At 43.9% G+C, this 15,230-nt stretch overlaps 2 protein-coding genes across 2 annotated transcripts; both read right to left on the reverse strand.

Moving 5' to 3' along the window:
* Positions 1–648: 648 nt before the first annotated feature.
* LOC111868054 lies at positions 649–3,290 on the reverse strand. Its single transcript, XM_023858411.2, has 2 exons — positions 3,136–3,290; positions 649–1,548 (listed from the first exon to the last, which is right to left on the reverse strand). Exons 1-2 carry the CDS (start codon positions 3,175–3,177, stop codon positions 1,114–1,116), a joined length of 477 nt encoding a protein of 158 aa, XP_023714179.1. The 5' UTR covers positions 3,178–3,290; the 3' UTR covers positions 649–1,113.
* A 3,720-nt stretch (positions 3,291–7,010) lies between these two features.
* Positions 7,011–10,176, reverse strand: LOC111868059. Its single transcript, XM_023858418.1, has 2 exons — positions 10,100–10,176; positions 7,011–8,410 (listed from the first exon to the last, which is right to left on the reverse strand). The coding sequence occupies exons 1-2, from the start codon at positions 10,148–10,150 to the stop codon at positions 7,988–7,990; spliced, it is 474 nt and encodes a 157-aa protein (XP_023714186.1). The 5' UTR covers positions 10,151–10,176; the 3' UTR covers positions 7,011–7,987.
* Between the last annotated feature and the right edge of the window lie 5,054 nt (positions 10,177–15,230).

Consider the following 15,230-nt stretch of genomic DNA (forward strand, 5'->3'; position numbering starts at 1 on the left):
TTCGTTCCACCAATTGCTTCACAATCACCCTCACCTATCATCTTGGACTGGTACAATAGGACAGAAGTGGCCGCAGTACAAGGGACTTAGTCCCACCCCACTAGCAATACAAAAAATACATAATTAAAATATAATTAAGAACTATACATACTTGTGTAATATGTCCTATTAAGGTAGGTTGTTACAATCGTAACTTTTAAGTCATAGTGTTTTTGCGGACATATGGCGATAGTTTTCTTGCTCTTGTACATGCGTGCAGTCTTATTATTTGACGGGTACCTCTATTTACGTGTCTGGTAGGAAGGCGGACCGCAACCCTGAAAGTGATATGAGATTGTGTCGATCTCTGCTTGACAGTGTATGAGATACACGCCACGTGCTCCCCGAAGAAGGTTTCTGTTCCTCTGCAGGTGCGTGTACCACTGGTATGAAGTATTGTGTTGTACCAACCTTCTCGGTTGGGTCAGTACAGGGGGTGGGGGTGTTGACAACTTTGGTGCAAAATTCGAAGTGAAAACATTTTGCCTTATGTGAGAGGACGGAACGTGAGTCTGGGGGAAACTTCTGCGCACCCTTCGTCAGTAGGGTCAGTAGGGGGAGGGTAGACAAGGCAACGAATTCATAAAGAAGTAGACAATTTTTGACACCTAGGTGTACATATTTCTGTATATTTGTTGTTTATTTAACGACATGCTCAACAACTCTGAAAATGTAGCGCAAAATGTTTGGACGGAAGTGAACAACCGATTGGGAGGGATGTGGGGAAATAAACTGCCGTTGCCTGAGGAACTGAGGTGTACCACGAGAAACGTTCGGTGTCCCAGTCCAGATTCTAACCTGGAAACTTCCTGATACAAGTTAGATGATATATAGTTTCTGTTAACGTGCTTGGTGACAACATGTAGATAGGAGGATAATATTAAAATAAATCTCAAAGAAATTGTTTGGGAGCGTGTGAACCGGATTCATCTGGCTCATGATAGGAATTAGTGGCTGGAATTTGTGAACGCGGTAATGAATCTTCGGGTTCTATGAAATATTTGGAATTTCTTTAGCTATCAGGACTCTTAATACATTTAGTTAGGCGGTTGTACTTAGACAGTTCATGCACTGTTAGCAGATGCCAAGGGTACATATATTATTTTCAACATCATAGTGTCCAAAGCCAAAGAAACACAGATAACGTTGAGGTCTGAGGTTCGTGTCACAGTTGTAGTAACCGCGGCAATCCTTGGGATCAGCAAATCGCCCGGAATTTTGGCAACGAAATTGTACGTCAGAAGTATTCGTGTCATTCGCTGCTGATATTCCAAATCGCGATGGCTTCGTCAGGACAGAACACCCACCGACGCTGCACCCTCTTCTTATTGGATGATAGTATGCCCACCAGAAACACGATTCATGTTTAGCTTGAAGCGTGTTTGTACAGCGGTAGTAGCTATGGCAGTCATCAGGATCAGGAAAAGTACCTTCTTCAGCGCACTGATAACCCTTGGTAGCATTTCCGGGGCTCGATACTGTGACCGTATCAGCCCCAAGTGTAAGCACCTGGAAACAGAAATGTACATCCTAGAAGTGCAGCTCCGATTTAAACAGCGCAAAATCAGATTATTGAAAAATTCATACGTGTATATTGTAACGTGTTTCGTTACTGAATACGCCGTAGAGATCGTTAATTGGTTTATTGAACAATCTACAAATATCGGCTACAATTAATTATCACAATATTACGGGTTTCCACTCTTTACAAACCCTACAACAAAATCTCTTAACACTATCTTCACTTGTCTTCGCGTACTATTAGCGCGGGAGCTATACAAGTCTCGCTGAATTACGCACTCCAAATATAACTGGTTATCACGAACTATCACTGATTCTCGCACACGCGTCTGTAGCTCGTAACTTGCGAACTGAGAACTCGTTGATAACACACTGATTCTCGCTTGCTGCTCAGCCGGCTTTTATTCCGTTTGCTGTTGCTAGGGTTTCCCGCCACGTCACTACTGTGACGTGGCGTATAGCCTAGCAACGCTGTTACCTCTTGGTGACGTCACCGCTGTTGCCTCGCGTTGCATAGCCACCAGGTTGCGGGGACTCGGCTAACTTCGGCTCCGCTCGGCACGTCACCGCGGGGAGAGTGGCGGGGTGATGACTCGCCTATTACGAGAGCGCTAGGTTACCGCCACGTGCCGCTGGGGAGGTAGGGGTCCTCCGTTGCGCAACATGTCACAATATTATACAGGACGTGTCAATTAAAATTCAAGTAAAAGTACGCCGTCATATACATCGGTATTGTTGTCTTATTCGATACTTCATTGTCAGGGAGCTCAGTAGTAACAAGAAGAGCAGCCAAATATTTGGATGCGATGTAATATTCGAAAACGAACACGCGTTCCACTAGTCAATATATGTATTATGCTCGAACCTGCAGAGCTTCTGCGAAACTGACAACAGCGGCAGCCTAGCAACTAAAGTGGCGTTTGCAGGAACATCACGAGGAAAGTTAGAAGAGTGCATTACACGGCGCAACAGCCCCTGATTTCCTTCTTGTTCCATAAAATGTGTTTGTTGTTTGGTTGCGTTTCAAATGGTACACCATATATAATAAAAGGTAAATATATCCCTGTATCAGGCCGTGGAGGCACATAAGGTTGTGAGACGTCGAGGCTCCCACTTTTTCTTTAGACAATCGGCTCACATATGGCATTAAATTTGTCAGCCTTAAGCTCCGGCCGCCATTTAACCCCCAGGAATATTCGTGGTACTCATTTCTGTTAGAGGCTGAATCGATCCCAGGGCCATAGCGCGGCTGGAAGGATTAGATCAATTGAAAAGAATCCAACTGATGCGGACTCGAACCCGCGACCTCCCGGCTTGTAGCACAGTGTCTGAACCAACTACACTACCGCTTATTTATGTGTTATATTTACAGTAAACTTGAGAGTATAAGGACTGATTGTAGTTACAACTTGTGAATGTCCAATTAATCGATTCGCCAATCCAAAGCCACGTCTATAGTCACTCCTATACGTGCCAATATATACGGCATTATGTCCCAGAAGAGAACACTCTTCATTTTCTTGCCTGTTCGTAATGCCCATCTTGTCAAATATGCACAGAAATATATGTACTCACCATTTGCGTGTAAATTACAAGCACAACAGGAAGACCCTCCATTCTGGTCGGTGTATTACGGCTGGTGTGTTGACAAGCTGCCAGTTGTCGTTATATAGAGTCTCTGAGACTGACGCTCGCGTGCGAGTGTGTGAAGAAGGACGGGGCCCATTCACACGGCGGCTCATATCGGATAAACAATAGGGAGACCTTCGTACGGCTGTTTGCTGCATGATGCTCACGCATGCGTATAAAATGTGTTCACGCACAATAGCTCAGATACGGGTAAGAAAGTGTACACAGCTCACACCAAACGGATCTACATCGCTACTTAACTTCAGCACTTATTTCCTTGCTTACTCATTGGCTCTGCGGTAAATAAAGGGACTTAGAGTGCTCGATAAAGGGCCCACATATCTCTGCAGCATCCAGACATACTCTGGGGCCCACCCAGCCTTCCATTCAATGGATACCGGGGGGCTCTTTCCCCGACACTGATCTTGACCATTCGCCTCCATCTGGTGCCGAGGTCAAGACAGTTGGCTCTAGTTCTCCACCCCCCCCATACGTCTTCATGGCGTGGTGCTTAATTAATTAAATAGAGAGACAACTTTTGTCTTCTCGTCTGCTGTCCAAATATATAAAAATTAGAATATACAAAACGGTAATTTTGCCTGTGGTTCTGTATGGGTGTGAAACTTTGTCTCTGACATTAAGGGAGGAACATAGACTGAGGGTGTTTGAGAACAGGGTGTTGAGTAGAATATTTGGACCGAAGAGAAATAAGGTGACAGGAGGTTGGAGAAAACTGCATAATGAGGAGCTTCATAACTTGTACTCTTCTCCAAGTATAATTAGAATGATCCAAGTCAAAGGGGGATGAGATGGACAGGTCATGTAGCACGAATGGGGGAGACGAGGAATGCGTATAGTATATTGGTGGGAAAGCCAGAAGGAAAGAGACCACATTAAAGACCAAGGCGTAGGTGGGTGGACAATGTTAAAATGGATTTTAGAGAGACAGGATGGGATGGTATGGATTGGACTGATCTGGCCCAGGATAGGTACCAGTGGAGGGCTCTTGTGAACGCGGTAATGAATCTTCGAGTTCCATAAAATGCTGCGAAAGTCTTGAGTAGCTGCAGAATTGGCGGATACTCAAGAAGGGCTCACCTCCATATGTGAGTGAGCGAGGGACAACTTTACCTTTTACCCTTTGCTTCTATCTCCGTATTTACAGCAAGGGATTGAAGTTCTCATATCTGTGACTATAAAGATGAGTGGACCGCCGTGTAAGTTCGTCAGTTCTTTATCAGTCCTGATTTCACACGCCCCTTCCTCAGTCGCTCGTTTGTACACTTTCCTAAACAATTTGCTCTCCCACGTAATAACATAATATTATTCTCTTCGGTCATGAATAGTGTTTCTAATCCAATCATCCAGTCCAAACCCCGTCTGTAGTGACACACCCCTAATACGTGACAGTATTCTTCCGAAACGACGACAAAGGCATAGGAAGCTACGTGGCACCACATTCCAGAAGAGAGTGTGGTTGATAAATTATAGCTTTTTCTTAGTGTAATGTAAGGGGTTTCATTAAACTATAACAACTGAAATTGCGTTCATGCTTAAAATTTGTTACAGATTAGGGCGCCAAATTGCACACATCCGTACAGAAATTTCTGTGACGTAACACATCAACTGTTATGCACCAGTTAGGTACTGAACGTGTTCAAGTAGAGGAAGGTAGTAGGTTCGAATCCCAGTCGGGGCATTGGCTGTACTGATTGAGGTGTTCCTGGTTTCCCAAATAAATGCTGATATAGTGCCTCGGTCAGGCCACGGCCACTTCCTGACAAATATATTGCAATTCATGTCGTCCTATCATTAGATGCTCTCAAGATTAGCTACTGACGTCGCCGTTGTATACAACAGCAGACTCCGTGGTTTTAGTCCGCAAGCGAACTATACCGACAGAGCGACAGCTACTTGTCGGCGAAGTTAGCGCTAACTTTAGCGGATAGAGAGTGTCACGTGGTCAGTGGAAAGAATCCCCACGGCCGTTAATTTCGGTTTTCTAGATCGCAGCCGCTGTTTCCTTCAAACAACTCCTCAATTATCATCACGAGGCTGAGTGGACTCCGTTCCAGGCCCACTACTTCTCAGAAAAATTGGTAGCACTGGGAATCGAACCCGGATCTCTGGATCTGTATCCAGGAATTCTGACCACTAGAATACAGAGGAGGTCTTGGCGCCTTTGTATAACCTTCTCAAAAGAAGCCATTTTGTTTTCACCTTACGTCAGTGTTGAAAGAAGAGCTAGCAGAATGGACTTATTCACTTTTATGTCCGCAGTTGATTTCTCTTTGCCAATAAGCTACAGGTTTCAGAGTGTGTCACACTTGTGTACGGTTTAACACTCAATTTGTAATCATTTGTGTAGGAACGTAACCAGGGCACATCCCACATGTTTCCTTGAACAGAGTACAGAGTCTTTTGTGGTGATACAAGTTTACTCTGTTATTCGCCCTGTCATTTCTGCGTACTAGTACAATACACCTACACAGAATGCGTTAGAAAAGAATGCCTGCTCGTGTCTGACCTTCACGTCACCATATACCATAAGTCCTTTGACTCTGCGTGAGTTTATAAATAACATCAAGGAATATTGCTCCTGTATTTATACCTGTCCGTTGTGAACAGAATGGGCAATGAATTTGGTTGAGTGCACTAACCGAGATAGGAGCCGGGGTAGCTCAGTCGGTATATCAATGGGATACGGGCTGGAAGACCGAGGGGTCGGAGTTAGAGACCCGGTAGGGACAAGAATTTTTTCTTCTTCGCTTTGTCCAGACTGGCACTGAGGTCCACACAACCTACTATCCAATGGGTACCGGGGGTTCTTACCCCGAGGCGTGAAGCTGACCACTCACTCTAGCTAGTGCTGAGGTTAAGAAAATGTTGATCTATACATCCACTGCTCCATACTCCTTCATGGCATAGTGCTTAATTAGTTAAGCACAAGGAAGCTTTACCTTTTTATCTTTCCCACTAACCGAGGTAGAGATCGTTGCTATGGGTTATTCAAACAAAAACGTCACCCTCCTTCCCACAGCGCAGTTGCAACCACTGTCCCGCTACTTCTTGCCCTATTTGTTACGCACAATCCAACGGACGGATCTAAACACACGACACGTAGCTAATGAGAATAGAATAGGTGGATCATTGCATCATATAACCTCCTCACACCGTGCAGCGACTGGACTGTGGGCTGCACAACCGAATAATCGGGGTTCGGTTCCCGTCTGAGTCAGATTTATCTTTTCCATTGCAGCAAATGAGGTTTCTGGAGGTTACTCATTTTCCTATACAATGGGCACCGGAGGTTCAATTTGCATGGAACTATACCTCCACTTCTACATGCCTCTAAATGGCCTAGTACTTAATTAAGCTGTGGGAAAGCTTCATGTGTTCTTACTGTTGAGTTTAGTGTCCTTGGAAATGACAAGCAAAGACGCAGAAACAACATCTGTCTGAAACAGTTATACAATAGCCGTTGCTAGGTTATGACTCTGTAAACAACTGGCGTTTACTAGGTTATGGCCGTAACAGGTCGTAACGCACATCAGTGGAGTAACTGGAAAGCGATGTTCTCTACGCGGTACAACCAAACACAACTCATTGCATTTTAATATCGATAGATAATTATCTACATATTTACCCCTGCATGTCTCGAACACCGCTAATTTATTTTCGGGGAATTCTTCCAGTAAAAATATTTTGAATTAAATGTATAACAGATTAAAAGTTCTTGCAACGCTTGTGTGTGATCAAAAATTAAGAATTTAGTATTAAATCTGTAATTTCCTAGCGATGTTGGGTTAGTAGGCACGAAGTATCATTTGATTATCTTTATTTTTATGTTTCATCGTTTTTTAATACTTTATACATATATTTCCGTCTCAAATAGAACTTATTATCTTGTCCCACTTCTCGGTCACTACATGTTTCGACCGCAGACTGCCATCATCAGGTGTTGTCTATCCTACCACAACTGTTCCACTGTAACATAATTGCATGTCGCGCGTGAAGGCAGTGTTGATTATAAATAAGATTAGAACTGAAAATTAGAATTAGACTTCTTGCATGTAATTCTCGGCGATCGCTCGGTCGGTATAGTTCGCTTGCGGACTACAGGACACGGAGTCTGTTGACTTCTTGCGTGTTATTGAACACTCTAGCCATCATATATTGATGAGATATATTTATCTGAACTGCGTAACTAACTCACGAAAGTACAACGGCAAGGAACTATCAAAATTTATAAAACTAAAAATGTCAACAACAACACTTCATAACACAACACATATTTATATTACAGCAAATACCAACGCCTCAACAGAACAGTGCAACGCAATATCAACAAATCTACTTTCAGATAAATATATTTCAATGAAAATACCATTATAATTATATATTTTAATTAATAATCAACATTGCCTTCACACGCTATATCTAATTGTAACATACAGTGGAACAATTTGGCAAGATAGCACCTGATGATGGCCGTGTACGGCCGAAACATATAGTGCTAGAGAAGCAGGACAAGATAATAAGTTGCAGTTGAGACGGAAATATATGTGTACAAGTAAATACATCTATGAAACAAGGCGCTTAAGTACTATATCGTTTTAATAATTATTTTTTAATTTCACATGTTAGACTCTCAGCAATATTATTTTCTTTCCGCACAACTAGAGAACACGTGAATGAATTTTGAGTTATGTTCACATTTAATTGTGCTTGTTACTGTGTAATCACATAGCATGGCGGTTTGCAGATTTACGCACATCGGAGGAGCAAATATTAATGTTTAGCAAAAGCCGAAAGAACAGCCAGATTTTGCGGCATCGAACTTCGTAAGAATGATGCATGTGCTGTGTTGCGGGTTGCTTATCGTGTCACATCTGTAGTAACTGTGGCAGTCCTCAGGATCAGCATACCCCCCTGTATCCGGGCAAGTGAACGGCCCCGCCGTTGTTGGCTCGCTGGTTGTTTCTTCTGTCGGGGTAGTTTCCGGTCCTATCGAGTCGCCTGTTGTTGGATCAACGGTTGTTTCTGATACAGTAGTGTCATTTGCTGCGATTACCGGGGCTTCGGTTTGGGGGTTAACATTTGAGTTCTGCGTGCAGTTTTTGGAATCTCCAATATCTCCAAAATCTTCATCACAAATTATTTCGTATTTTACGTCGACCGTAATCTTGCTTCGTGCAGGATTTCCACTTATATCTGAGATCTGTGAAATGCAGAACAAATGTTTAAGCAAAACCATTACAACAAAACAAAAACAAACAAACTCCGTGGCCTTTAATCCGCAAGCGAACTATACCGACCGAGCGACCGCCGCTTGTTGGCGAAGTTAGTGCCAAATTTAGCGGATAGAGGGTGTCGCGTGGTCAGCACAACGGGTCCCCACGGCCGTTAATCTCGGTTTTCTAGATCGGAGCCGCTACTTTTCCATTCAAATAGCTCCTCAATTATCCTCACGAGGCTGAGTGGACCCCATTCTGGACCCACTACTTCTCTGAAAATCTGGTAGCGCCGGGAATCGATCCCGGCACCTCTAGATATGTAGTCAGGAACTCTGACCACTAGTCCACAGAGAAACCAGTACAACGCCCGTTGATGATTCAACAGGAAGTCTCCTCCTGTGTTTTGTATATATTCTCCATCTACTGTGGGATCAGAGTTGCGTCATCTTCACTTAATGACGTAGAACATTACGTCATAATTTGACAGTTACTAGAGTCCATTCTCATCATATCTACAGTCTTAATGCGCCGGCGGGAAATTCAAACGCATTTACACAAGGTATGATGTGCCTTGGTTCATAGAGTGAATGGATTATTAAGTTTCGGGCTATATGACCCGCGTTTGATTCTCGGCAGGCCAAGATTTTTCTCTTCTCCACAGCTTTCAGACCGGCTCTGGGGCCCACCCAGCTTCCTATCCAAATGGTACCAGGGGTAAATGGAAAGCGGAGTGAAGCTGACCGCTCACCTCCATTTGGTTCCGTGTTTAAGAATGGTGGAGCTACGTCTCCACTCCCCCATACGTTTTCATGGCATAGTGCTTAAATAATTAAGCACAGGGACTATTTTTTACTTCCCCTGTTCTTCCGTATTCCTTTCCACTTCTACAAGTTATCGAATGGTACAACGAGGCCAGTTTAACGCCATATCCCATGAATGACACTCACAAATAGTCAATCGTAAACAATCTCCTTCACATAAGTACGTGTATATAGATCTTCACAAGCGGTAGTGTAGTTAGTTGAGGTATCTTGCTACAAGCCGGAAGTTAGCGGGTTTAATTTTCGATGAGGTAATTGAATTCTTCAATTGACCTAATCCTTCCAGCCGCACTATGGCCCTGAGTTCGGCTTAGCCTCTAACAGAAATGTGTACCAGGAATCTCTCTGATGGTAAAGGGCGGCCGGCGCGTAAGGCTGACACTCTCGCCACCATCTGTGAGCCGATTGTATAGAAAATGTAGGAGCTTCGACGTGTCACAACCATATGAGCTTGTTAATATCTTTTATATTAATAATCACACGAACAAAAGTAACAGATATTCTTGTTGTCATATATATAGTGGCAACGGTCTACATTCCGATCAGGAGGTGAATGGTTCGAATCTCGGCCAGAATATCATAATAACTGCAATTCTTCGTAATTTGTCTCACTCCAGTCAGCATTTCAGGCCACGTTGTATTTGGTCGATAGTGGCTAATGAATTGGAGAACATTTGCAGGGAAGTGATCGTGGCCTACTTTTAAAGCGTTGCCCCAGAACTTCACCTGGAGGGAGTGAAGAAAATAATACATTTCGTAAGGACAGATATTTCGGTCGGAATTCGAACTGGGCACCTGTCGAATAGAAGTCGAAAACGTTATCACTTGGACTTAATTGGTTAAGAAACTTACCGTCACAATTATCAGAACACCCAACAGAGATACGAACCGCGGCCACTCCATCTTGTATAACAGTGAACACGTGTTTCTGTCTTTCGCCCCATTTTATACAATGCTTGCCCTTGAACATATCCAATCATCCGTGCAGAGCACTTCGGTCACACCTGAACAAATATTATCACAGACATCAACACAGACCCCCGGGAAGACGTTGAATCTGTGAAGGAGGGGCAATTATTACGTGGGTATAAAACCAGGAAAATGTTACGCGCGCCATTTCTAAATTACGTAATTCAAGCCTGGGCATGAGTTCTGGGTGCTTTCATATAAAGCTGCAGGTAAAAGGTAAAGTTTAAGATTTTAGGTTCTGATAGCTGTGGTTATGAAGATTTACACCTTCTGGGATATAACACCGTGTAGTCCGTTGAAAGACAACCAACGTTTCGGAGGAACATTCCGCCTCCATCATCATGGCCGAAGAATAAGCCGAGAAACACGCAAGAGTGAAGAAAGGAGCATAATTTTGCCAAACATCCTTCGCTCAAGAATTTCGTCTTCTGGGATGTAACGTCGTGTACTCCGTTGAAAGTCAGTCGCCGTTTCGATGGATGATATCGCCTCCATCATCAGTATCGAAGAATTAATCAAGCAGGAAACGAGGATGAAGCAAGTAACAAGCAGAGCTCTGTTACGTCGGTTGGCTTTCAACAGATTATATGCGTAACATCCCAGAAGACAGAACTTTTCAAAAGGTAAAATTGTCCCTGCATTTAATTAACCTAGCACCACGACATGTAGACGCATGGGGACGTACAAGCATAGATCCACGCTTTCTTAACATCATCATGGAAAGTAGTGGTCAGTGTCCCTTCCCTGCGTCTTTCCTCCAGAGAAACTTGGTAGGTTCCAGAGCTGGTGTGGACGCTGTGGAGCACAGACAAGGAGTTTGCCCCAGCCTGGCATCGCAACCCGTACACTAGTCGCCTTACGGACTCAGCTGTTCCGACTCAAAATTGTCGCTGTGCCATGAAGACGCATGGGGAAGTGAATGTACAGCTCCACGCATTCATAATTTTGGCACTAAATGGAGGTGAGTTGTTAGATTTACCTCCCAGCCGATTTTCCCCTGGAAAGAAGCCCCCGGTACCCATACAATAGGAGCCTGGTTGTGCCCGAAACCGGTCTTGACACTATGGGGAATAGAAAAATCATTTTCCAACACTGTAAATCAAACCGCGATTCCTCGGGCGTCCAATCAATAGCCCGTCGCTGTAAGACGAAGTCAGTATCTCATTTTTGTTAATTTTGTTTTAAATTTGAAGCCTGAAATTAATGTAAATCATACAAAATTAAGTAAGTAAAGCGATCCCTGTAACAGACTGTGAAGGCCCTTAGGGTTGTGAGACGTTGAGGCTCTCATATTTTCTGGACAGCCGGCACAAAGGTGGCGGTGAGGTTGTTAGCCTTACACGCGGTCCCCCTTTAACCCCAAGAACATTCCTGGTACTCATTTCTGTTAGAGGCTGAGTCGACCCCAGGGCCATAGTACCGCTGGAAGGATTAGGTAAATTGAAAAAATCCACTTCATAAGGATTCGATCCCGCGACCTTCCGGCTTGTATTTAAAAAAATAGTTTCCGCTTTACAGAAAACAAACTGTCTCAACTACTAAGAGGCTAAGCTGTTCAGATAATAATCTCAGTACGCCGTGTGTGTAAGATGAAAAATTGTGGGCGCTCTCTTCCGAGATGTGACACCGTGTAGTCCGCTAGAATTTAACCGGCGTTTCGAAGGGACACATGACTTTCAGCCTCCGTTTTGATAGCCACTATCTTGCCTTACAATTCAACCCAGAAGATGGAGGCAGTAGTATAGTCTACATACTAATAACAAACAAAAACAAACTCCGTGCCCTATAGTGCTCAAGCGAACTAACTCTACCGACCCAGCGACCGCCGCTTGTCGGCGAAGTTATTGCCAAGTTTAGCTGACAGAGGGTGTCGCGCTGTCAGCGCAACGAATACCAACGGCCGTTAATTTCGGTTTTCTAGACCGGAGCCGCTATTTCCTTGAAATAGCTCCTAAGTTATCATCACGAGGCTGAGTGGACCCCGTTCCAGACCCACTATTTCTAAAAAAATCTGGTAACACCAGGAAAAGAACGCGGGACATCTGGATGTGTAGCCAGGAATTCTGACCACTAGACCACAGAGGCGACTGATAGCATCGCAAAATAAAATTGGGTGAGTTCAGTTCAGGAATATATGCTGTGTCTGCTGTGCCATTGGTGGATATGTCTGAAAGTTAATTTTTGGGCAGTATTTACTTGTCCACCGACTTCGACAACACATCAATGAAGAAGCGTCCAGGCCTCTAAATGTGGGAAACCTAACCAGGCGACTCAAACGGACCAAACCTTGCGAACTAGCCAAGCAGCCCGACAGCTGAGTGATCTGATGGGCGAACTTAACTTCATATAAACTTAGTAACTTGGTGTCAAATTAAAACAGATTGTTAGTTCAAGCGAACTAGTCTTTGTAACATTCTGCTTACATCTTGTAGCAGACAGTAAATAATAAAAAAAAATTACTTGTCCCCAACAGATTATTGTAACAAATGGTGAGCAGGTTGTCTCTGTGACGTAGTGTCTTACAGTTAAATTGAACAGAAACATTGCCAGAGTTGTGACAGCTATTTGCGCTTCGTAAAGTCTGCTGGAGAGCATTCGTGTGCATGCAGATTGCATTAATAACACTTGCGAATATGTAATGGAGTTCTTTATTAAAACATTTGACTAATTGAGTCTAAGAAACGCAAATACCTATTAAACATGTTGAACAGAAGGATAAAAACAGTCGATAGATGCGCTGTTTCTTTGTGGCTTATTTTACCATGATGTCAGTACACAGCGTCGAATATTAGGAAAACAGATGAATGTTGAATTTGGAAGCATTTGAATGGAAGTGGTAGTGGCCTAATCGAGGTAAAAGAAAAAGGTAGAGCTATCCCTGTATCAGGCCGCGGAGGCCCATACGGTTATGAGATGTCGAGGTCCCCACATTTTCTAGACAATCGGCTCACAGATGGCGGTGAGGTTGTCAGGCTTACACACCGGCCGCCCTTTACTCCCCAGGAAGATTCCTGGTACTCATTTCTGTGACAGGCAGAGTCGACCCCAGGGCTAAAATGCAGCTGGAAGGATTAGGTCGATTTAAAAGAATCCACCTCATCGACACTCGAACCCCTGAACTTCCGGCTTGTAACACAGTGCCTCAACCAGCTACCTTACTGCGTACCCCAACTAATCTAGGTACCATTCAATTATTTGCCTGGAGAGACTGAGCAAAACCATGATAAACTTCACAATAGCTGGTGTTTCGACCGAGACTCGAACCGATCACTTTCCGATTACTAATCCAAAGCATCACCGCTACGATAACCCGCTCGCGTTTACGTGTTTCTTCCACGAGATAGTGTTCACTCATAGCCCGTATTTGTCCCACCTCTTTGCCTTGGTTGGTTTGCTCAGGGCCACTATATTGGCCTCGTCCCTGAAGATTGAGACAGCATGTTCGTCCTAAACACCATAAGCATCTACCAGACTACACAGCGTCAATTGCAAGCAAGGATCGATCTTCATGTATCTTTATATTCGTTTCCAGACGGCCGGAGCACACGACAAAGTTGACACCCACCACTGTGATCCAACAACCGCGTTACCAAACGGAAACCGTAGATGTGACGACTGTGTTAAAAGCTGTTAAAACAAAGTACACTCTGACCGTAAATTGCGCAATGTTGTCATATGGGCTAACCGGTTTTGCTGAGCGTTCTAAAAAAAAGTATATCTGTTTATATGGGTTGATGTTTTAATAGCTTACGTTTGCACAAGTTCCTCTTTTTATTCGTGCTCGAAATATGGGTAAAATGGTGTAGAGGGGTGGTGTATGAAATCGCGATAATGGTTTACAGTCTCATTAAATAGCTACTACAACTGTTATCAACACTATTTTTTTTAATCTTCCTCCATGTACGGTTTTTATCCGGCAACGTGTATCTCACTGACATAACGATAAAGGACCATTTGAAACTGTAGACCTAAAGAAGACGCAATGTGCCCACGGATGCAAAAGTCATGTAATATTAAATCTGCCAGTAAAGAAGTAAAGCTATCCCTGTACCAGGCCGTGAGGCCCATAGGGTTGTGAGACTTTGAGGGTCCCACATTATCTAGACAGTCGGCTCACAGATGGCGGTGACGTCAGCCTTACGCGCCGGCCGCCCTTTAACCCCAGGAATATTCCTAGTACTCGTTTCTATTAGACGCTGAGTCGACTCCAGGGCCATAGTGCGGCAGGAAGGATTAGGTCAACTGAAAAATCCAATTATTTCCATAACCAGCATTAACCTGCTGTTCTTTATGACGTAGGCGCATTGCGTTTCCTGTGAGGTACGAACCGAGTGTAGAAGAGGAAGCTGAGTCGACCGCAGGACCATAGTGCGGCTGAAAGGATTAGGCAAATTGAAAAAAAAAATCCAATGACCTCATCGACACTTGAACCCGCGACCTTCCGACTTGTAGCATAGTGCCTCAACCAACTACACTACCGCGTGCCCCTAGGAATTATAATTTTTAGGCGTTATATTTCTGACTGTAATTGATGGAAAGATAAATCGTATTTTGTTTCTTCTGCGGTACACGAGGTAGTGTAGTTGGTTGAGGCACTATGCTCAATTCATAATGAGGTCATAGGATTTTTAAATAGACCTAATCCTTCCAGCCGCACTATGGTCCTGGGGTTGACTCAGCCTCTAACAGAAATGAGTACCAAGAATATTCTTGGGATTAAAGGGTGGCCGGCACGTAAGGCTGACCACCTCACCGCCATCTGTGAGCCGATTGTCTACAACAGGGGGCTCCAAACTTTTCGAACCGCGGGCCACATTATCATTTTCCTGAAGTTCAATAATTTCCATTTGAATTTGACTTGGGACATCTGCAGCATCACAGTCAAACGGATTTTGAAACAATCTAATTTCCTGAGCACTGGAATCCAAATCAGCAAATCGCTTCCGAAATTGTTCTTTCAAATCTGAAATGACTAAATTTGCAAACGAGGAAGGAAATTCTGCTTCACCCTCTT

This window comes from Cryptotermes secundus, unplaced genomic scaffold (genome assembly GCF_002891405.2).
Source record: "Cryptotermes secundus unplaced genomic scaffold, Csec_1.0 scaffold815, whole genome shotgun sequence".
Taxonomy (NCBI): domain Eukaryota; kingdom Metazoa; phylum Arthropoda; class Insecta; order Blattodea; family Kalotermitidae; genus Cryptotermes; species Cryptotermes secundus.

Bases quoted from the DNA above. Each gene is read 5' to 3' on its own strand.
- LOC111868054 (XM_023858411.2), bottom strand. From the start codon at position 3,177: ATGGAGGGTCTTCCTGTTGTGCTTGTAATTTACACGCAAATG. The intron at 1,549-3,135 runs GTGAGTACATAT...TTCTGTTTCCAG, and splicing joins TTGTAATTTACACGCAAATG to GTGCTTACACTTGGGGCTGA.
- LOC111868059 (XM_023858418.1), bottom strand. From the start codon at position 10,150: ATGGAGTGGCCGCGGTTCGTATCTCTGTTGGGTGTTCTGATAATTGTG. The intron at 8,411-10,099 runs GTAAGTTTCTTA...TGCATTTCACAG, and splicing joins GTGTTCTGATAATTGTGACG to ATCTCAGATATAAGTGGAAA.